Source organism: Carcharodon carcharias, chromosome 8 (assembly GCF_017639515.1).
Source record: "Carcharodon carcharias isolate sCarCar2 chromosome 8, sCarCar2.pri, whole genome shotgun sequence".
Classification (NCBI taxonomy): domain Eukaryota; kingdom Metazoa; phylum Chordata; class Chondrichthyes; order Lamniformes; family Lamnidae; genus Carcharodon; species Carcharodon carcharias.
The window spans coordinates 124,735,406-124,759,817 of NC_054474.1; the positions used below are offsets into that span (position 1 = coordinate 124,735,406).

General features: G+C 45.4%; 1 protein-coding gene across 4 annotated transcripts in view; it reads right to left on the reverse strand.

Moving 5' to 3' along the window:
* lrsam1 (leucine rich repeat and sterile alpha motif containing 1) overlaps nt 1–24,412 on the reverse strand; it is a 68,237-nt gene that overhangs the window by 38,028 nt on the left and 5,797 nt on the right. For 3 of the 4 annotated variants that reach the window (XR_005943833.1, XM_041193904.1, XM_041193903.1), the window contains exons 2-9: nt 24,021–24,077; nt 22,371–22,415; nt 20,402–20,479; nt 17,015–17,083; nt 15,652–15,736; nt 14,279–14,400; nt 9,548–9,638; nt 6,600–6,730 (exon numbers count right to left, since the gene is read on the reverse strand). Coding sequence is in view for 3 of the 4 variants with exons in the window: in XM_041193904.1 (XP_041049838.1) it covers nt 6,600–6,730; nt 9,548–9,638; nt 14,279–14,400; nt 15,652–15,736; nt 17,015–17,083; nt 20,402–20,479; nt 22,371–22,415; nt 24,021–24,077 (678 nt within the window). In the remaining variant the exon portion in view is untranslated. The remainder of the gene's footprint in view (nt 1–6,599; nt 6,731–9,547; nt 9,639–14,278; nt 14,401–15,651; nt 15,737–17,014; nt 17,084–20,401; nt 20,480–22,370; nt 22,416–24,020; nt 24,078–24,412) is intronic. The other variant, XM_041193905.1, reaches the window with a different exon arrangement.

Here is a 24,412-nt window from a genome sequence, read left to right on the forward strand (position 1 = left end):
TCATTCAGTTCCCTTTTTAAAAAAATTATTACTGAATATGCTTCCAACAAACTTTCAGGCAGTGTAATCCAGTTGCAATTTTTTTATTCTTTCATAGGCCAGCATTATTGCTCATCCCTAATTGCCTGTGAGAAGGTGGTGGTGAGCCACCTACTTGAACAGCTGCAGCCCAGGTAGTGTAGCTACACCCACAGTGTTGTTAGGGAGGAAGCTCTAGGATTTTGACCCAGCAACAGTGAAGGAAAGGCAATATTGTTCCATGGCAGGATGGTGTATGACTTAATGGAGAACTTGCAGGTGGTATTACCATGCACCTGCTACCCCTATTCCTCTAGGTGGTAGAGGTCTAGGGTTTGGAAGGTGCTGTCAAAGGAAGCTTGGTGGGTTACTGCAGTGCATCTTGTAATAGTACACACAATGCCACTGTACGTCATTGATGGGTGGAGTGAATGATGAAGGTGGTGGATGGGGTGCTGAAGATTGTTTTGTGCTGGATGGTGTTGAGCTTCCTGAGTATTGTTGGAGCTGCATTCGTCTTAGCTATTTATTTCAATTGCTCCACTTTGCAGCAAGTTCCAAGGACAAGGGCAGCAGATAGATGGGAATACCACCACCTGGAAGTTCCCCTCCAAGCCACTCACCATCCTGACTTTGAACCATATCACCGTTCCTTCACTGTTGCTGGGTCAAAATTCTGAAACTCCCTCCCTAACCGCACCGTGGGTGTACCTACACCACAGGGACTACAACAGTTCAAGAAGGCAGCTCACCACCACCTTCTCAAGGGCAATTAGGGATGGGCCAGCGACACTCACATCCCATAAATGAATAAATTGAAAAAAATTCTAACCACTTGTTGGGCAAAAAAAGTTTCTCTGAATTACTTATTGGATTTGTTAGTGATGATCATATATTCATGTTCTGGATTAGTTTGCAACAACCTGGACGCAGCTGTAGCCAAGATGCACTTACACTCAGTGCTTATAATGTGAGGTAAACATTCCCAGCTTCGCTGACCTAAATTGTGATTAATTATGTATAAATGTTACATTACATTATCAAAACCAGAAAACTGGCACTAAAATATCTGGGTGCTGATTCCCATGTTAAAGGGCTGACTGGATCAGATTTCATGATGGTCTTATTCCTATTTCTCAATACCAAACACTGCTTTTAGCTCAGGGATCCAAAGATGGAAGTAATTGGACCCCAAGTTCCGTAATCTGAGCCCACAGAACCAGAAAGACAGCTTTGAGTGCAGTGTTTGCTCCACCTTGCCTAATCCACTAAACAGCTTGGTCCTGCCCTGGAATGGCTTGTCAAAGTGTGTGGTTCAGAGCTGGACATGCACGGACCCTGTGACAGGCTTCTCAGGACCACAACAGTTTCTGACAGGATTCCTCCTGCATCATCTCCTCTTTCTGTACAACCCAGCAGCAAGGAAACTAAGTCGTTGGCACTGGCAATAAGAGATGGGGGTTGGGGCAAATAGGGAAGTGCATTTTATCGACCCACAACCAAAAAAATAGGGATCAGTGTATTCTTTCCCCCCTTTAGGAGATGGTGTATTCTGTGTTGGCAAAACACATTGATGCTACCTTCTTTACATTATTGTACCACTACCCAAATCTTAATTGTAATATGATGAACTAGTTAATGTGGATTCAGAAGAGGACTCCCAGAATTCTTTGAAGAGATGATCCAAGTGGATCATGATCAGAGCCACAATGCATTGTACCAAAATGTTCAAGGAGTATTTGGCAAAGTTCCATACAAAAGTCTTAAGCTCAGAGACATAGGGATCCAGGGTAAACCTTGGGTATGGATGAAGGGTAGTAAATATTGGTTACTTGTCAGAAAAGTTACTTCAAGGTGGGGCACAGGATGGAATCGAATGTCCGCAGGGCTCAAGTGCTGGGACCATTAGAATTTCTAGTTTATAATGACTTGGACTTGCAAAATGGTCAAATCTGCATTTGATACCCAAGAAAGAGAGTCAGGAGAAGCAGCTGAGAAATAACAGAATTACTTGGACAAGAAATGTCAATGGGCACAACAATGGTAGATGGAATTCAATGCAGGTTATTATGAAACTAATGCATACTAGAAAAAAGACAAAAGTGTAAAAAATGCTAAATCTTTAGAAATCTCTGGTTAAGACTCAGTTAGGGTATTGTGTCCAATTCTGGGCACCACACTTTAGAAAGGCCATAGTGCAGAGATTAACCAGAATGGCACCAGAGATGAGTTACGTGGCATAACTTGACATTATCGGTTTCCCTTAGTTCTAAAAGATGACCTTGTCTTGCGTGTGTAGTGTCATCTGATGTGTGTTCTAACATGGCTATGGAGCCCACTGCAGAACTGCACTGTTTTCCACAGGATAGGGAAGGATAAATTGTCTGATTTTGTTGGGTCTGCCCAGTTTTTCTAGCTTGCCTTTGTCCTTACCTGCCTTGCCAAGACTAGAGAACTGGACTTGTTCTCTTTAGAGCAGAGAAGGTTATGGTCACATCTACGGTGTTTTTTTAATGAGGCTTTGGTCATAATTCAAACTGTACCACGGGAGATCAGGTTTATGGCTCTGTTCTGTACTGCCCAGATCATAACAACTCTAAAAATATTAAAAGATTTAAACACGGTGTTCGAAATTATGAAGGAAATAAAGAACTGTTTCCAGTGGCAGAAAAGTCAGTACTTAGAGGACACAGGTATTAGATAATTGGCAAAAAAATCTGGTAGGGAAATGAGGAGAATGTTTTTCATATTTTTACAGTTATGAAGATCTGGAATGCACTTGCCTGAAAGGGCGGTGGAAGCAGATTTAACAGTAATTTACAAAAGGGAATTGAATAAATACTTGAAAAGCAGAAATTTGCAGGGCAGGGGAAAAGGGTGGGGTAGTGGCACTCGCTGGGTAGCTCTTTCAAAGAGCATGATGAGCCGAATGGCCACCTTTTATATTGCGTGATCCTGTAATACTCAATACATGGTATTGGGATAACAACGAATGAAGTCAAACAATACCTAGAAGTCTCAGTAGACTCAATGTTCAACATGTCTGCAATGTAGAGCAGCAATATAAAGCCCTAACTGAATGTTCAGCTTCATGGCCCATGGTAGAATACAAATCAGAGGAAGCTGCGATCAAACTGCATAGAGCTCCAGTCTGGGCATAGCTCCAATAATGTTCACCTCCAACACTGAGACACAGGGGAGACATTTAAACATCAGAGGCAGTACAGAACAGAGCCATAAGCCTGATCTCCAGCAGTACAGTTTGAATTATAAGCAAAGCCTCGTTAAGAAAGCAGCTGAGAGGTGAGCTTACAGGTTTACAGGATAGTAAATGGTAAATTTGGACAATTATTTCAAGTTAAATCACCAGGGCTGAAGAAGATAGACAGGTTCGAACTAGTAAAAGGCAAAGTTAAGATGCCTGTCACAAAATAGGATCAACAAGTGCAATAAATATCCAGAAAGAGTAGCACCGACCTGAATCCTGCTCTAGCAAGTGCAGGTTTGCAGCAGACAAATACCTCTAAACAACCATAGAAAAGTTACAGCACAGAAGGAGGCCATACGGCCCACCTTGTCCATGCCAGCCCGAGGACACCCAGGTGCCCTTTCTAATCCCACCTTCCTGCACCCGGCCCATAGCCCTGCAGCTTACAGCACTTTAGGTGCTGATCCAGGTACTTTTTAAAAGAGTTTAGAGTTTCTGCCTCTACCACCAACTTGGGCAGCAAATTCCAGACATCCACTACTCTCTGCGTAAAAAAGTTCTTCCTCATGTCCCCCCTACACCTTCTGCCTCTTATCTTGAATCTATGTCCCCTGGTTCTAGAATTCTCCACCAAGGGAAACAATTTTATCCTGTCCACTCTATCTATTCCCCTCATAATTTTGTACACCTCAATCAAGTCACCTCTCAGCCTTCTTTGTTCTAAGGAAAATAACCCCAACCTATCCAATCTCTCCTCGTAGCTACACTTTTCTAACCCTGGCAACATTCTTGTAAACCTCCTCTGCACTCTCTCCAGAGCTATTACGTCCTTTCTGCAATGTGGTGACCAGAACTGCACACAATACTCCAGTTGTGGCCTCACCAGTGTTTTATACAATTCCAACATTATATTCTTACTTTTATATTCTATACCTCTGCCAATGAAGGACTGCATTCCATATGCCTTCTTTACAACCTTGTCTACTTGAACTGCTGCCTTCAGAGACCTGTGTACTTGTACACCAAGATCTCTCACTTCATCTACCCCTCTTATTATATTCCCATTTATTGTGTAATCCCTGTAACTGTTTGACCTCCCTAAAATGTATGACCTCACACTTCTTTATGTTAAAATCCTTCTGCCACTTTACCACACACTCCACCAACCTATCTATATCGTTTTGGAGATTATGGCTATCCTCTACACTATCCATTACTCGGCCAATCTTTGTGTCATCTGCAAATTTCCCAGTTATGCCCCCCACGTTCACATCCAAATTGTTAATATATAACACAAACAGCAAGGGTCCCAACACCGAGCCCTGTGGAACACCACTTGAGACGACTTTCCATTCACAAGGGCATCCATTGACCATTACCCTTTGTTTCCTGTTACAAAATCAACCTTTTATCCAGTTTTCCACATTACCCTGAATCCCATGGGCTTTTAACTTCTTGACCAATCTGCCATGTGGGACCTTGTCAAATGCCTTGCTAAAATCCATGTACACTACATCCACTACACTACCTTCATCAACCTTTCTTGACACTTCCTCAAAGGATTCAATCAAATTTGAGAGGCAAGACCTTCCTTTAACAAAATCATGCTGACCATCCCTGACTAGTCCATGCCTTTCCACATGACAGTTAATCCTATTTCTCAGGATTGATTCTACTAATTTGCTCACCATTGATGTAAGACTAACTGGCTTATAATTGTTTGGCATTTCCTTTGATTCCTTTTTAAACAATGGAACTACGTTTGCATTTCTCCAGTCCTCTGGTACCTCCCCTGTATCTAGTGAAGATTGGAAAATCACCCTCAGAGCATCTGTTATCTCCTCCCTGATTTCCTTCAGCAGCCTCGGAAACAATCCATCTGGCCCTGGTGACTTATCCACTTTCAAGGATTTCAGCCCCTTGAGTACTTCCTCCCTCTTTATGACTATCCCGTCCAATATCTCACAGTGTTCCTCCTGGACTACTATATCTACACCCCCCCTTTCCTTTGTAAACACAGAGACAAAATATTCATTCAAAACCCTTCCCACAGCCACTGCATCTATACACAAGTTTCCATCTTCATCTCTGATAGGTCCCACTTTTTCCTTAACTAACCTTTTAGCATTAATGTATTGTTAAAACATCTTTGGGTTATCTTTAACTTTACTTGCTAATCTTTGTTCATGCCCTCTCTTTGATTTATTTCCTTTTTTTACTTCGTCCCTGCACTTCCTATATTCATCTAGACTATCTGCAGTGCTTAGTTCTTTGTGCCTATCGTATGCTTTCATTTTCTGTTTGATCTTCCCCTGTATTCCTCTAGACAACCAGGGAGGTCTAAATTTGGCAGTATCACTCTTATTTTTGTAGGGGACATGTCTACTTTGTACAATTAGGATCTCGCTTTTTAGTGTTTCCCATTGGTTTTCCACGGTTTTATCTTCCAGCACTGCTTTCCAGTCCATCTCAGCCAAGTCCCTTCTCATTTCTGCAAAACTTGCCTACCCACAGTTCAAGACTTTTACTCCTGTCTTATCTGTCCTTTTCCATGGTAATGCTAAATCTAACTGAATTGTGATCACTGTCCCCAATATGGTCGCCAACTGTCACTTCACCCACTTGCCCTTCTTCGTTTCCCAAGACTAGGTCTAGAATTGCATCTCCTCTCATTGGGTTTGTCACTAGTTCGTTGAAAAAAATTTTCCTGGACACACTGCATGAATTTTCCTCCCTCAGTGCCCCTTATATTGTTTGAATCCCAGTTTATATTAGGATGTTGAAGTCTCCTATTATTGCCCTCTTGTTCTTACAAGCAGAAATTTGCCTACATATTTGTTCTTGCGCACTGTGCACTTCTGACCATAGTCAGAGAGAGGCCGCACTACAGATGGTGTGGGAAAAAATGAAATTGTATATCTGGGCGACCAAAGGGAACTCTTTGGAGTTTACAGAACAAGTATATGTTTGGGGTGAAAGTGGAGGAAGGTGTATTCTGTGTTTGAATTGTTATACGTGAGCTAAGAGTGCTTGATGCTGACACCTGGAGCAGAGAGCTCATGCTAATGCACATCAATGGATGACAGGGGCGGTACTGACAGGAATCAATTTGCCATAGCAGCCTAGCCTAATCTGCACTGTGCACTTCTGACCCTAGCGCAAGCTGGTCTGGCTGAAATGTATCTTCTATTTACTTGCTCAATGTTCAGGCAGGAAACACAGCAGGAAGCTGACCAAGCCCATTGTTTAAGGGAGGGAAGAAGTGTTGCGCACCATTCATTCGCAGTTCCACAGCATGATGATAGAGGTAGAGTTGGATAATTCATCATCCACTTTAGCTTGCAGACAGAACTTGCACTTCTGCGCTTCTCACCTGCCACTGCTCTGCCTCCTGCATCTGTTGTCGGAACATGCCATCCACCCCATCATTCTCTAGTATATTGCCGTCACTCTCCAGAACCGACAGCAGGTATTGAGAGGGAGGCACATAGTTGATTCCAAGCTCTGAAATGGAAGCAAAAATTTCCCAGGCTAATTCCCAATCACGTCCACAGTGAGACCTGTAAATGACCATTGCAGACCTGCTCCTTTTCCCAAACATCTTCTCACAGAAAGTAACCAGCAACTAAATTGTTTTCACCCTGTAATGTCTTCCCATCAAGGGGCTCTTTATCTGAGTGGGGCAGGGGAGGAGGGTGGCAACTCTTTCATCACCTCTGGCTTTCCACATATCCAGTAGAACTCACTGGGAGTGGTTAAGAATGAAGCGGGCGATCTTAAAAAGGAAGAACTTGCATTTATATAGCACCTTTCACAATCTCAGAACATCCCACAGTCCTTTACAGCTAAACCCTTATATAATGCAGCAGTCAATTTGCACACAGTAAGATCCCAAAAAAGCAACGTCATAACCCAAATAATCATGATTTTTTTTAATGAAAGGGGTTGTTCGTTCAGGAATAAATATTGGCTGGGACACCAGGGAGAACTCCTCTGCTCTTTGAAATATTACCCCATCAAAGCATGGGGACCGAACTCAAATCTAGCCAAGAAGGAAGTGAATCTCGGGACATTCTGATCTATTTGGGGAAGGATATTGCTGGGCAGTGCATTTACCCAATGAGACAAACATAATTTATTCTTTGTTTACCTTTTAAGGCTTGATTATATTTTAACATTACTCGCAGATCTGGTCAATTTGCTATGTCATTATTCCAGCAAGATGAAAGCAAATGATCAAAAGACCTGCTGCCCATGCTTTGAGCATCAGAACAGCCTCCTCCACACATGAAGGGCCAAAGACAAAACTGCAGGAGTTGCTCAAGGCATAAGTCAATGAAGGGAGGGGCAGGGGAGTAGGTCACTGTGGGACAATCTGGGCAGGGCTGGAAATCACTGACGAGAACTCCTGCACGAGTAAATGTCGATCAATGCTTACAATTCTGGTCTGGGAGCAGTTAGTTGGCACGTCTGAATTGTCAGCTCCATCCCTTGCCAAAAAGGACAACAAACCGAAACTTAGCAGTGACAATTCTGGGAAGTGCAAGTGTGCGAACTGCAGGTGAACACAGAGTCAGGAAGGGGCCATGAAGTTCTGTGTAATCAATTAGCTGGATGACACTCATTGCCTATTCTTTAGTCTCACTGCTTGAATGAAGCAGTGAAAGACAGCTGGTGTTTGCGAAATGTCCAGTATCATTGCCAGAACAGTGAAACCTGAGCAAACTGCCCGGGGAAGGAGAGAGGGAAGGGCCCTGACCTGAAACTTAACACATGGTTAGTGAAAACAACAAAGTCCAGGAAATACTTTTAACTTTTGTACCCCAATTTTCACTTCACTACTTTCAGCTTGGAACAGCTGGGAAATATGGTTGCTTCGAAGGGTTTGGGGGAAAAATTGCCATGAAAACTTGGAAAACAAATTAAAAAGAATTTTTCAACACAATGCTGGCAATAAACCAACATCCATTTATAATAAACATCTATTTATGATATCAAACGAACAGTGAAGGACCAAGAAAACTGGAATTGTCAGAAAAAAGACAGTTCAGTCACCTTCAGAAAGAGAGTCTCTGATCTGATAAAGGATTCCACCCGAGATGTCACTCTACTCTTCCCTTTTCCTGCAGTGTTCTCACTGAGCCAAGATATCACACTTGCACCTTAAAAGTCAGAAGCTGCCATGAGCTCAAGTCCTACCCCAGAAATTTGAGCACATAATCTAGGCTGACATTCCAGTGCAGTACTGAGAGAATGCTCCACTGCCAGAGGTGCCAACTTTCAAGTAAGACATTAAACCATGGTCGTGTCTGTCCCCCTCAAATGGACATAAAAGATCCTGTAGCAATATTTGAAGAAGAGCAGGGAGTTCTCCCCAGTGTCGTAGCCAAGTGGACATAAAAGTTCCAATGGCACCATTTTGAAGGGGAAAAGGGGGGAAATTGTCCCTGGTGCTCTGGTCAATATATATCCCTCAATCAACAACTAAAATCAGATTATACGGTCTTATCTCATTGCTGTTTGTGGGAGCCTGCGATGCACAAATTGGCTGCTGCGTTTTCTACATTACAACAGGCGATTACATTTCAAAACACTTCACTGGATGTATAGTGCTTTGGGATGTCCTGACATTATGAAAGATGCTGAAAAATGGAGTATTTCTTTCATTCCTTCCTAACCTGTTGTGTGTTCCCAGCAGTTTCTCCTAACACATTATTATAAACAAAGCTGATGTTGGCTCCTACATCTTACAGCATTTGCTGATGGTTCTGAACCTGAGTATTGGCCCCTGCACACAAATGTAATGAAATCGATGAACAGGAACCCCACGCCAATCCTGGTGACCAGGAGCCTGGTAAATACAGATCTGATCCCTAAGAACCACATGTACTTGAAAAAATCGCCACTATCCCAACCCCTGCAGCAGATTGTGGGTCTAGAATGACATGCAGCTGTAGTGCAACAATGGAGATGATATTGGCCCATCTCCACAAGCCGTTATATTTTAACAACTTATCTCAATGGTGGGGACAGCAGGAATTTTGACTTCTAGTGTGGGGATGATGATGAAAGGGGAGCAAATGTTCAGTCCCAACTTACTCTCACTTCCTGTCTGCTGCTTTCAGCTTCCCCTACACCCCAAGAGAGGTCACTCATCACTTCCCCAATTGGGTGTGTGGTACTCCCTTGTAAGGTTTGTGCCTGGCTTAGATTTAGCCAATGTACAGTGAATGAGTTAAGGAGCTGTTCACCTGCCGAACCAGTGAACATAAGGCAGTCACAGAATGACAATCTCTTGACACTCATGCCCGCTCACCTTACCTTTGCACAGAAACTGTTTGATGGCTTCTGTTCCGTTGCTGCACACACTGGCTGGAGGATACGTCATAGCTTCTGCATCCAGACTGAGGGACTGTTAGAGGGTTCAGGGTGGGTAGGGGTCGGGGAAGGCCAGGAAGAGGCAAGGCAATAACCCAAGGAGGGGGAGGGGCGTGGGATGGGGAGCGAGAGAGGAGAGAGAGAGAGAAAGAGAGAGAGAGAGAAAGGAGAGAGAGAGAGAGAGAGAGAGAGAGAGAGAGAGAGGAAAACAAAAAGATCAGAAAACAAGTAAACAAATACAACATGTAATAAAAACTAGATTTGTGACTACGGCACACACAAGTCAGAGGGAGGTCATACCTAACAAATTTGATTGAATTTTTTGAGGAGGTGACCAGGTGTGTAGATGAGGGTAGTGCAGTCGATGTAGTTTATATGGATTCAGCAAAGCCTTTGACAAGATCCAACATGGGAGACTTATAAAGAAGACAAATACACATGGGATACAGGGTAATTTGATAAGGTGGACTCAAAATTGGTTTAGTCATAGGAGACAGAGGGTGATGACAGAAGGATGCTTTAGTGACTAGAAGCCAGTGTCCAGTGGAGTACCACAGGGATCTGTGCTCGGTCCCTCATTATGTCATTTATATAAACGACATAGATGACTATGTGGGGGGTAGGATTAGTAAGTTTGCGGATGACACAAAGATTGGCCAGGTGGTTAACAGTGAGGTTGAGCATCTTTGGCTACAGGAAGATATAGACAGGATGGTCAAATGGGCAGATAAGTGGCAGATGGAATTTAACCCTGAAAAGTGTGAGGTGATACACTTTGGAAGGAGTAATTTGACAAGGAAGTACTCAATGAACGGCATGACACTAGGAAGTTCTAAGGAACAAAGGGACTTTGGCATATGTGTCCATAGATCTCTGAAGGCAGAGGGGCACGTTAGTGGCATAGTTAAAAAATGCATTTGGGACACTTGCCTTTATCAATCGAGGCATAGATTACAAAAGTAAGGAGGTCATGTTGGAGTTGTATAGAACCTTAATGAGGCCACAGCTGGAATACTGTGTGCAGTTCTGGTCGCCACATTATAGGAAGGATGTGATTGCACTGGAGGGGGTGCAGAGGAGATTCACCAGGATGTTGCCTGGGATGAAACATTTAAGTTACAAAGACAGGTTGGACAGACTTGGGTTGTTTTCGTTGGAGCAGAGAAGACTGAGGGGCGACCTGATCGAGGTGTACAAGATTATGAGGGGCATGGACAGGGTCGATAGGGAGCAGCTGTTCCCCTTAGTTGAAGGGTCAGTCACAAGGGGGCATAAGTTTAAGATGAGGGGCAGGAGGTTTGGGGGGGGTGAGAGGGAAAACTTTTTTATCCAGAGGGTGGTGACAGTCTGGAATGCGCTGCCTGGGAAGGTGGTGGAGGCGGGTTGCCTCACATCCTTTAAAATGTTCCTGGATGAGCACTTGGCACGTCATAACATTCAAGGCTATGGGCCAAGTGCTGGTAAATGGGATTTAGGATTGTTGAAGTCTCCTATTATTGCCCTCTTGTTCTTACAAGCAGAAATTTGCCTACATATTTGTTCTTGCGCGCTGTGCACTTCTGACCATAGTCAGAGAGAGGCCGTACTACAGATGGTGTGGGAAAAAATGAAATTGTATATCTGGGCGACCAAAGGGAACTCTTTGGAGTTTACAGAACAAGTATATGTTTGGGGTGAAAGTGGAGGAAGGTGTATTCTGTGTTTGAATTGTTATACGCGAGCTAAGAGTGCTTGATGCTGACACCTGGAGAAGAGAGCACTTGCTAATGCACATAACATTCAAGGCTGTGGGCCAAGTGCTGGTAAATGGGATTAGGTAGATAGGTCAGGTGTTTCTCACATGTCGGTGCAAACTCGATGGGCCGAAGGGCCTCTTCTGCACTGTGATTCTGTGAAGTCCACATCTCTTCAACAAATCTAATCAAGGTGTTCAATGATTATGGATACCTGGAAGTTAATTAATCAGGGATCTAATCAATGGGTTTGGATGAAATCACGCTCTGCCCCAGCACCGAGACACAATCGATTGAATCCCAGAATCTGTCAGTTTATTTTCTGCTGTGTGGGGCCGGTTAGCTCAGTTGGCTGGATGACTGGTATGTGCTTCAGAATAATGCCGACAGCATGGGTTCGATTCCTGTCCCAACTGAGATAGACTTGGGACCTGCCTCCTTGCCCTGCGCTGAGAGTGGAAGGCAATGGCAAACCACCACTGACAAAAAAACTGCTACCCCCAGCTCAGGATGAAGCATCAGCTGACCAATGAGCCAAGAATCTGTCTTCAGGCACAGCACTCATGGAATGGAATGGAATTTCTGTTGTGTTTAGGTTTCACCAGTATGACATTTCTCAGCTATCTGGGAGCTGCCAGTAATAGATTAGGGACTCTGCAAGTGCTGGGAACTCCACTTTCTATATCTCACTCACACAAATTAGAAAGTGGTCGGAGACATCAGTTACAACATCAATGCAGTAAAGGCATTCAGCGTGCCTGATTGGCTTACCCTCGATGGGCTTGTACAAACATGACAGGGGCTTATAGTTTTTTTTAAATCAAATTTGCTGCTCTGAAACCCTTGATTATTAAATCTCCAAAAGTCACAGAGAAAACACAGAGCAGTTGGAGCAATCATGCAGAGCTGGGCTGGGAGAGGCTATAGGGCAAGGAGAAGCCTAAGAAGCTCCAACACAATCCAATCAGGAACAGGAAAGGCTTTTATTGACCAATTTCAAACTCCATCTACCATCTTCCTCATCCTATTCCCCTCCAGAAACTTGCCCAATTGCCTACTGAACCCATTCACATTGTTCACCCCAATGACTACTGAACCCATTCACATTGTTCACCCCATTGACTACTGAACCCATTCACATTGTTCACCCCATTGACTACTGAACCCATTCACATTGTTCACCCCATTGACTACTGAACCCATTCACATTGTTCACCCCATTGACTACTGAACCCATTCACATTGTTCACCCCATTGACTACTGAACCCATTCACATTGTTCACCCCATTGACTACTGAACCCATTCACATTGTTCACCCCATTGGCTACTGAACCCATTCACATTGTTCACCCCATTGACTACTGAACCCATTCACATTGTTCACCCCATTGACTACTGAACCCATTCACATTGTTCACCCCATTGACTACTGAACCCATTCACATTGTTCACCCCATTGACTACTGAACCCATTCACATTGTTCACCCCATTGACTACTGAACCCATTCACATTGTTCACCCCATTGACTACTGAACCCATTCACATTGTTCACCCCATTGACTACTGAACCCATTCACATTGTTCACCCCATTGACTACTGAACCCATTCACATTGTTCACCCCAGTGACTACTGAACCCATTCACATTGTTCACCCCAGTGACTACTGAACCCATTCACATTGTTCACCCCAGTGACTACTGAACCCATTCACATTGTTCACCCCAGTGACTACTGAACCCATTCACATTGTTCACCCCAGTGACTACTGAACCCATTCACATTGTTCACCCCAATGACAACTGAACCCATTCACATTGTTCACCCCAATGACTATCCTCATTCCAAAACCTCTCTCACTTTCCATGAGGATTTCAGACTGACACTCCCAACTTTGCGATATTTCCCCTGACATTTAAACCTGTTGTACCCTCTTTACTGCAGGTTAAAGGTGACCATCCAAATGCATAAAAAAGACGAACAGAAAATGGTTGGTTATTCCATCAAGTCTGTCCCATTCAGATGTACTGTTGTAGCATACTAAGCAACATGATGCCCCTGTGCTCCTCACCCACCAGTAATTAAAATAGGAAAACTGTCTCACTTGAGCTCTTGATCAAGACTGATACTGCAGTGCTGTAGTGAGGGAGCGCTGTACTGTTGGAGGCGCCACCTTTCAGGTGAGACATTAGAGACTCCAATTGCCCTCTCAAATTTTGAAGAGGAGCAAGGGAGGAACTGTCCCCAGTGCCCTGGTCAATATATATCCCTCAACCAATTTCAACAAAAACAAATTATCTGGCAATTTATTCACTGTTGTGCGGGAGCTTGCTGTGCCTAAACTGGCTGTCGCATTTCCTACATTACAAGAATGACGACATTTCAAAAAGTGCTTCATTGATTGTTAAGCACTTTGGGATACCCTGAGGTGCTGAAAGGCGCTATATAAAGGCAAACCTGTTCTAGCTGAGGTTATTGTGACAGTAGGGGCTGCCAGGTTCAGGGACTCAATGGGTTGTGTGCCTGGGATCACATCAAAATCAGGTACACTATCGTTCTAAACTCCCCAGAATTTTACACCAATTGTAATCACTGTACATCACCTGATCCCACTGCTAAACCAAGGCTACCACGTGATTAAATCACGACCACTGAATATGATATACATGATAATCTTTTGCCACAGTTAGTCCTGATGGAAAGCAGCACCATAGTTGCTCAATTTTATACTGGTGAATTACCCAGAGTGGGATTCAGCAGGTTACATAAAAGTAAATCACTTATATCATCTACTTGGCCTTCAGGCTTCACAACTGTGCACCAGATATTGTTGCAATAATCGTTTTCTTCTCAGTAAACCCCTTTGTCTTTATGCATTCTACACAAATACAGAAAATTCTGCACAGATCAAAAGATGAAAGACAGACCATGGGATTACCTCCAGTGTCCGGATATGAGCCAGGTCCTGTGGGAGAATCTGAATTCGATTCTGACTAATGTCGAATGTCCGCAGGCTCCTCAGTCCATTCAGGGATTCTGGCACTTTCCGGATCCGGTTCCCTAAAGTGGTTGGGGTGAGGGAAGAAGATAAACAGATATTTATGCTTAGCATTAAACTGAGGGAAAAAGGAGGCCCCTCCCCCTCCTCACCTTACAATACCCCACAGATGGTGCATTCAGCCTTTCTCCCCAATCCCCTCTACTGCCGCTCAGCTCTGACCCCCCAACTGGGAAATGCCTTGCATATTTTGCTATGTTAAAGGCACTGTATGAATATTAAGTGCTGTTGAAATTAAAAACACCAGAATCAGATAGACTGGGTGGTCTGGACCAAAACACGCACAGCTCTGGGGCCAGAGGTCCAATCCAGCTCAGACTGACACAGTGAAACACTCATTTCTCAACAGACTAGAGGTGAAACAAGTCTGGGCCACCTTCAAATCCAACTATTGCCACTGAAGCCACACGACAATTCCTGAAAATCTCAGTTGTTGTTGGGTCACTGACACAAGATCAGTGCTCTCTGTGGAACCTTTACCAGCTCAATTCTGTAGAACTCCATCCCCATGGCAATGCAGCAATAGAAGCTTATGGTGACAGCAAATGGACTCAATGTAGAAGCAGGTGTGGCCAGGAGATTTCAACACTCATTGTGCTTGCTATGTAGAGTTGTTTGGCTGGGGGAACTGGCACTCGTCACTTAGACCTCGTGGCGTTGAGTTTCCTCAGTGGAAATATCATTGAAGGACCCCAACCTCAAAAGACAAACTTGACAACCAAAGCCACAATTCTTGGTATAGTCTCTTCCCCTCCCCTCTCCTCCCCTCCCTGGAGCCATCTGTTATGGCAACTAGCAGGGGCCATGTACTAAAGCTGCTCACACACAACCTGTCTCCCAGCCGAAGAGGGGCTGTCTAATCAGAAAAAAAAAGGTTTATGGCTTATATGAGTGTAAGGATTATACTGCATGTCTGTTTCCACCATCACACAGTCACACAAATTGCCTCAACAGGAAGAGCAGAGCAAGCGGAGCACACGCTGGACACAGACAGGCTGCCTCAAATGTTGCTACCTGCAGGGAGCTTTGCAAGATTAATCCACAGCCTCTTCCCTACTCCACCCCAAAGCTAATTGCTGCTTTGACTGAGAGAGGAAGGGACAGAGACAAAGTCCCTACTGGAGACCAAAGCACAATCTCACACAGTGACTGGGATTTTAACTTCAGACATCTCAATCAGGAGTGGAGGCAGCTCACAGCTTTGAGTTGACCAGCCTTCCGAGAGAACGCACATTAAACACAGGGTCTATTACCTTTTAGATTCAGTGTCTGAAGCTGGGCCAAGGTTGAGAGAGAGTTGGGGAGAAATTTCAAATGGTTTTGTTCCACATTGAGCACCTGAAATATTACAAAAAAAAAATCAGAGGGAGTGAAGACACGGCAGGACATGGAGATAAACAACATTTCCACAGGTAAGGGAACTGGGCAAATAATATCACTTGAGAGGTGGATTGCAAAGGGGGAGGTGGGGGGGTGGTTACAGGGAACAGGAGCAGTGACCATTTGATTATCAATTGAAAGCCTTCATGTTGTTCCAGATCACAAAAGGGCAATTCCCTTCTCAACATTGATCCTAATCACCAAGATGTGGGCCCCCAATTCAGGCCAACACTTACACTGCAGCACTGAGGGAGTGCTGCATTGTTGAAGGCACCAACTTTCAGATTGGGTTGAAAGCCAGTCATCTCCCCAGTTGTTATCCAGTGAGTTATGTCAGAAAGTGGACAAGTCATGAAAGATCAGGACATGGGCTGGCAGTGATTACTCGAGAGTCAAATAGTTGCCACCACTCACTGCCTGGGCTCTGACATCAAGAATGACCACTTGACAGAGGCACCAAAAACTTTTGGGTAACCACAGTAACTCAAATCAACATCTTCCAGATAATCAGAGGAAAATGTGTACCTCGGTTAAATTGGGGAAACAAATAAAAAGGAAGAGGGAGGCTATGACAACCACAACTTCAACTGTCTGGGCTCTAAGCTCTGGAATTATCTTTCTACACCTCTCCAGGTATCTATCCTGCTCCTTCTTTAGGACCCACCTCTCTATGATTTTATTTAGTGCCTTTTAAATAGGAAAACATTCCAAAGTCACCCCTCCTAACGGCTTTTTGACTTGGTTTTTCTTTGATTACTCTCCTGTGAGACTCCTGGGGATGTTTTCCTATGTTAAGGAGGCTATATGAATGTAAGTTGCTGATGCCAAGCCTCACCAAACTACCAGGGAGCCAAACAAAGGTTATCTGCTTTCTGGCCCAGGGTCTGTAACAACTATCATTCAGTCTCACTCGGCAGGGTCTGTGGAACAATATAGTCTCCACTGATTCCCCTCCAATCATCATCTTTGGCTGGGGAATCCAACAGAGGCACTTAAAAAAGAGGATGAAGGAACAAAACTGGGAGCCAAGCTGAGCAGGTGAGTGAAAACAGCACTGACTACAGACATGGCAATTATAAAACACAAGATATCCAGCCTGCCAAATGCAGGAGGAAGCTGTTAGATTTGTATGGATGGCTGAGACCATTAAAGCAACCCCCTCAACATACTGTGAGGAACATTTGGATAATGGTTTCCACCAACTCAAAAGGCTTTCACTCCTGGCAGAACTCTTACCTGCAGGGATACGAGCTGACCCATGTCCTCAGGGAGCAAGGTGAGATGGTTGTCATGGAGATCCAGAATCTAGGAGCAAGAAACAGACAGTTACAATCTCCACCATTCAAACAACCTAAATACTGAACACAACACAGCCACACATAGTCCTATAGTAGATTGAATATTAACCCCACCCTCCCTCATTTCTTTGGCACTCTGCGAGTAGCTCCACATGTTAAAACTGGTTAAAGAATGACAACCTTTAAGAAACCATAAAAAAATGAAAATGAACAAACAGCGATATATTTCCAAGTGAAGTTTCCCAAAGATGTGGGGGTGAGCGTTGGAGGGGGAATGTCGGGGTGGGGTCGAGGGTGAGCGGGTGTCCAGGTGATGAGGGTGGATGAGTGTTGGGGGGAGGGGGGGGGGTGGTGGTGTCAGGGTGGATGTTGGACGGTTGGTGTTGGGGATGTGGGTATTGTTCAGCAAGTTTACTATTAAAAACAATTTGTATAAGAAAAAGGTCTTCCTCATACAGCTACTGCTGAAAAATCACTTCCGACCACGGTCCTATGCTTGTTTAATAGTTCTAGGCAAAATGGTGTAAATTTCTGGGCAACCTCAGGTCATCTAGTCCAAGTCTACAATGACAAGGTCTGTGCTGGAAGCATCATGGAGGGGTCTGGGCAGCGTATCTCTCCCTAATGGAAGTTTAAACTTCATGTGTAAGTACTGCACATGTATCCACATCTGGACTTCCTCTGGGTCCTGACGCACAACAGCGGCGAAAGTTTGGACGTGGCTGCTGGTTCTATCGAAAGATCCGACCCTTATGCAGATTCAATATTTCACAATGTGTAGTTTTACTGTGAAATTGAAGCAGCATGCAGACGTTATGCACAGTAATGACAGTCAACATATGCCACGTAGTGAGTGATGAACTACAACTCTCACAACTACCTGACAATGTGGAAAGTCACACAGGTGTGTCCTGTCCACAAAAAGTAGGACAAATTTGGCCCATCAGTCTCCTCTTGATCATCAGTAAAGTGATGGGAGGTGCCGTCGACAATGCCATCAAGCGGCACTTACAAGGTGATAACCTGCTCACTGAACTTTAGTTTGGGCTCTGCCAGGGCCACTCAGCTCCTGACATCATTAAAGCATTGGTCCAAACAGGGACCAAACAGCTGAACTAAACAGGGTAGGTGAGAGTGACTATCCTCAACATCAAGGCAACATTTGATCAAGTGTGGCATCAAGGAGCCCTAGCAAAACTGAAGTCAATGGAAAACAAGGGGAAAACTCTCCACTGGTTGGAGTCATACCAAGCACAAAGAAAGATAGTTCTGGTTGTTGGAGGCCATTCAGCTCAGTCACAAGACATCAATGCAGGAGTCCCTCAGGACTTTTGTCCTACACTCAACCACCTTCAAGTGCTTCATCAGTGACCTTCACTCCACCATAAAGTCAGAAGTGGGGATGTTCGCTGACTATTGCTAGGATCATAAGAGAAAGGAAGAGTAGGCCATTCAGCCCATCAAGCCTGCTCCACCATTCAATAAGATCATGGCTGATCTGACTGTGGCTTTAACTCCACTTTCCTGCCTACTCCCTATAACCATGGATTCCCTTGTCAATCAAAGTCTATCTAACACAGCCTTGAATATATTCAAGCCTGCACTGCTCTCTGTGGAAGTGAATTAGTCTAAAGACTAATGAACCTCTGGGAAAATAAATCGCTACTCATCTCTATCTTAAATGGGAGACCCATTATTTTTAAACTGTGGACCCCTAGCTCTAGATTCCCCCACAAGAGGAAACATTCTCTCAACGTCTGCTCTGTCAAACCCTCGGAATCTTATATATTTCAATAAGATCACCTCTCATTCTTCTAAACTCCAATACAGGACTACATAAATATATATATTTAAACTCCAATATATAAACTCCAACCTGATCAATCTTTCCTCATAACATAACCCTTCATCCCCAGGAAACAGCTTAGTGAACCTTCTCTGAACGGCTTCCAATGCAAGTATATTCCTCCTTAAGTAAGGAAACTAAAACTGTACACAGAACGGTACACAGGTGTGGTCTCACCATTGCCCTATACATTTGTAGCAAGATTTCCCTACTCCTACACTTCACTCCACTTTCAATAAAGACAAACATTCCAGTTGCCTTCTGAATAGCTTAGACAATCGCACAATGTTTTATATCATTTTCAACTCAGATACTGAAGCAGATTGTGCCTATGTGCAGCAAGACTAGACAACATTCAGACTTGGACTGATAAGAAACAAGCAACATTTGTGCCACACAAGTGCCAGGTAATGGCTATCACCAACAAGAGAGAATCGAATCATCTCGCCTTGATGTTCAATGGCATCACCATCACCAACCCGGTGGTTATCATTGACCAGAAACGGAACTGGACTAGCCATATAAATAATGTGGTTACAAGAGCAGGTCAGAGGCTGTGAATTCTGAGGCAAGTAACTCACCTCCTGACTCCTTAAACCCTGTCCATCATCTACACAAGATGGCACAAGTCAGGAGTGTGATGGAATACTCTCCAATTGAGCATTGGAGCTGCGCTGATCCAGGCAAGAAGCTCGATACCAACCAGGACAAAGCAGCCCATTTGATTGTCACCCCATCCACCACCTTAAACATTCACTCCCTCCATCACTGACCACAGTGTGTACTATATACAAGATGCACTACAACAACTTACAAAGCTCCTTTGAAAGCACCTTCCAAACCTGAGACCTCTACCACCTAGAAGGACGAGGACAGCAGACCAATTGGAACACCACCACCTACAAGTTGCCTTCCAAACCACAGACTATCTTGACTTGGAATTATATCACTGTTCTTTCACTGAAGTGGGATCAAAATCCTGGAATTCCCTTCCTAACAGCACTGTGTGTCTACCAGCACTACCACAGTGGTTTGCAGGCTCACCGCCGCCTTCTCAGGGGCAATTAGGAATGGATAACAAATGCTGGCCTAGCCAGTGATGCCCACATGCCATAAAAGAATAAACAAAATGAGAAGAGAGCATGGAGGGGGGGGGGGTGGTGGTGGTGGTGGTTGGGCGGGGGGGGGGGGGGGGGTGGCGGCAAAGCAGCATTTTACTTAGGGAAAGAGCAGGAGAGTGAGAGAGAGAAGGAAGCAAAAGAGTGTGCAGGCAAGGCTGAGTGAAAGAAGGAAACATAGCGTAGAGAGGAGGGAGAAAACATGTGTAGAGGCAGAGAAGATGCAGTGTACACATGTACCCAACTGAATTGAGAATCAGACAGTATTCCAGACACACATCTCCAGGGATCTGCAGCATTCCACAAGTACATTAGGTGTAATATAAACCAGAAGCAGTCAGATGCTAAGCCCTGCACATACCTTCAGCATCGACAGATCCTGGATGTTACATGACTTTGGCAACAGTGTTGACAAGTGATTGGTGTGAATGATTAAAACCTGGAAAACAAAAAGTAGATTGACAGAGCTCTTTCACAGTGTAGCCTTGCACCAGTCACACAGCTGAAAATGCACAATACACAAATGTCCTGAGGAGGTGAAACAGAATCAAAGGCAGTGAAACATTAGCAGTTCACACGCAGGGAATGCATGCTCCACTGAGAGACTGAAGCCAATGCCTGTGACCCACAGCACCAAAACTGTCAATAAGTGACCAATAGACTTGGAGGCATTGATGTGAGAAATGGAAGTTTCACACTGCTGGGGGTTGAAGCACATCATGAAGGTCTGTTTCAGACTCAAATGATTGCCAGGGAGAGAGATATAATCAGTAGCTAGAGAACAGAGCTTGAAGCAAGGGCCAAAGACAATGGCTTCAGTCTTCCAAATATTTAATTGGAGGAAATTTATGCACATCCAGCACTGAATATCAGGCAATCAGTCTGATAAATTATCAACAGTGGAGGAGTTAAGAGAGGTAATTGTGAGGTAGAGCTGGGTGTCACCAGTATACGCGTGAAAACTAATACTGTGCCTTTGGATGATGTCACCGAGGGGGCGGCAGGTAGATGAGAAATAGGAAGAGGCCAAGGATAGATCCTAGGGGAATGCCAGAGGCAATGGTATGGGAGTGGGAAGAGAAGTCATTGATGGTGATTCCCTGGATCTGATTAGATAAATAAGAAAGAAACTTGGTGAGTGCAGTCCCTACCAGCTGGATGATGTTAAATAGACTATGTAAATACTTGTTGCTGAATGTGGTGCCAACATCCACCAGCTCAGAGTGGACCAGTGGGGAAGCCGGGTGGGTCCGGGGGGGGGTGGGCGCACACGAGCACAGAGAGGGTCTGGGCGGGTGGGCACACATGAGCACAGGGAGGGCACGGGGTGGGGGGGGTGCACATGAGCACAGAGAGGGTCCGGACAGGCGAGCACACATGAGCACAGAGAGGGTCCGGGCAGGTGAGCACACATGAGCACAGGGAGGTTCCAGGCGAGGGGGTGCACATGAGCACAGGGAGGGTCCGGGTGGGTGGGTGCACATGAGCACAGGGAGGGTCCGGGCAAGGGGGTGCACATGAGCACAAAGAGGGTCCGGGCAGGCGAGCACACATGAGCACAGGGAGGGTCCGGGCGGGTGGGTGCACATGAGCACAGAGAGGGTCTGGGCAGGCGAGCACACATGAGCACAGGGAGGGTCCGGGCAGGCGAGCACACATGAGCACAGGGAGGGTCCGGGTGGGTGGGTGCACATGAGCACAGGGAGGGTCTGGGCGGGTGGGTGCACATGAGCACAGGGAGGATCCGGACCGGCGAGCACACATGAGCACATGGAGGGTCCGGGCGGGTGGGTGCACATGAGCACAGAGATGGTCCGGGCGGGTGGGTGCACATGAGCACAGAGAGGGTCCGGGCGGGTGGGTGCACATGAGCACAGAGTGGGTCCGGGCGGGTGGGTGCACATGAGCACAGAGAGGGTCTGGGCAGGCGAGCACACATGAGCACAGGGAGGGTCCGGGCGGGTGGGTGCACATGAGCACAGGGAGGGTCTGGGCAGGTGAGCACACATGAGCACAGGGAGGGTCCGGGCGGGTGGGTGCACATGAGCACAAAGAGGGTCTGGGCGGGTGGGTGCACATGAGCACAAAGAGGGTCCGGGCAGGCGAGCACACATGAGCACAGGGAGGGTCCGGGCGGGTGGGTACACATAAGCACAAAGTGGGTCCGGGCAGGCGAGCACACATGAGCACAGGGAGGGTCCGGGCGGGTGGGCGCACATAAACACAGGAGAGGGTCCGGGCAGGCGAGCACACATGAGCACAGGGAGGGTCCGGGCGGGTGGGCGCACATAAACACAGAGAGGGTCCGGGCAGGCACACAAAGTTCTTACCTTCTTCTGTAAGACTCTACACATGGAAAAGACACTGACTGGAATCTGGTGGCACAAGATTGAAAATGAACAATACAGGAGCAGAATCCTGTCCAAATTACTTTAAAGATTCCACTACTCTCAGATTATCTCCCAGCACATTGCTCCCTGTAATCTTAGAATCCTGGCCTGTACCCAGGTCCACTCAGAGTCCAAGCTCCTAATATGATCACAAATGGTGGTGAGGGCACTGCCCTGGGGAAGAAACCTGTCACGGTCTGTGTCCTGATTGCTAGCTGGCAGATCCAGCTAAAAGACATGGGTAGGATCAGGTTTGACTGGTTTCCACCAACAGCTTGTCAATGCAACAAAACCCTGTTTATATCCAGACAAGGGAAGGTCTCTTATGACACAAAGCACAGGTTAGTGACAGCAAGAGAAATAACAGAAGACACGATCAGGGAGGTGTACCGACTTTTTCTTTTTTTCCTTCCAACCCAAAGAGGGGAAGCTGCAACAATGCTCGACCTTTGAACTGAATTCCAACATGGGGCAGATATCAGGAGGGGAGGAATAAGGTGAGTGGGAAGGAGCCTTCGATTCCAGCAGCCTCTGCTGAGTCAGTGACAGATACACTGTTAGCCCCACTCATTATCATTTCTAGGCAACCACCTATGAGCATGCTCTGACAAAGGCTACCCCCAAAGGGTGGTTCAGGTGTCAGTGTAGCTCTGTAGAAGCATCTCACCTCAGAGTCAGTTCATGTCCCACTCCAGAGACATGAGCACAGGCTGACACTCCTAATGGAGTACAGCTGCACTGTTAGGAAGTGCTGTCCATTAGATGAGGTATTAAGCCAAGGCACTGTCTGTCCTCTCAGGTGGATGTAAAAGATCTCAGGGGATTCTTTCAAAGAAGAGCAGAGATGGTCTCCTAGATGTCTTGGTCAATATTTATCCCATCATAACAGGTTATATAGTCATTATCTCATTGCTGTTTGTGTGTGACCTTGCCAAGTGAAAAATCGACTGCTGTATTTCTCTGAATTGTGGCAACAATTTGCCAGAAAGTGGCATAGAGTGATTAATGGCACAGGAGGAGGCTATTAGGCCCATTGTGTCTATGCTGGCTCTTGAGCAATGCAGTCAAACTCACTTCCCTGCTCTTCCATCAAGTGCCCATCCAATTTCCTTCTGAAATCATTTACTGTCTTTGTTTCTACTACCCTCATGGGCAGAGGATTCCAGGTCATCACCACTCTCCGTGTAAAATACTTCTTTTTCACATTTCCCCCTGCATCTCTTGCCCAAAATGTTAAATCTGTGCCCACCAGTTCTTGTACCATCAGCCAGTGGGAACAGTTTTTCCTTGTCCACCTTATCCAAGCCTGTCATAATCTTGTACACCTCTATCAGATCTCCCCTCAATCTCCTTTACTCCAAGGAGAACAATCCTAGTTTCTCCGACCTAACTTTGTAACTAAAATCCCACTTCATTCTAGTGCTTTAAAACATTGGTCATGCAAGATGCTGTACAAATGCAAGTACTTTCTCTAAAGAATTTTGCTGACCCAATGTACCTGCACCTCCTTAACTCAGTCAACAGCAGGACAAGCTGCCTCTCTGACTACAGGCGATCATCAGGAGCAGGCGCCTCCCTGACTGCACTTACCTCAGATAGCTCACACTTCGATATGTCCAGGATATCATCTGCACCTGCTTCTCGGGCCTGCACGAAAGGGAAAGAGAGTTTTATATTTTGAGCCTAGTCGAAAGTTCAACAACTAGTAGGTATACTTTCAAACATATAGAGATATGGAGCTGGAAAGCAAGATTTCCCCCATCACCTTGTACTCTCATCAGCTGTAGCAATACAACTTTCACATACCTTTAGTTAACAATACTCCCTGTTGGGAGGAAATTGTCATGATAAAGTAATAAGCTGGTAGGGCATTCCTTTCTCCACTGCCTGAACGAAGAAGCCACCTGTTTATTGTAGGAAGGTTGATGCTTTAATTAAAATAAGGGAGAGGGGTGCCGGTGGGGCGGTTGGAGGGTGGTGGG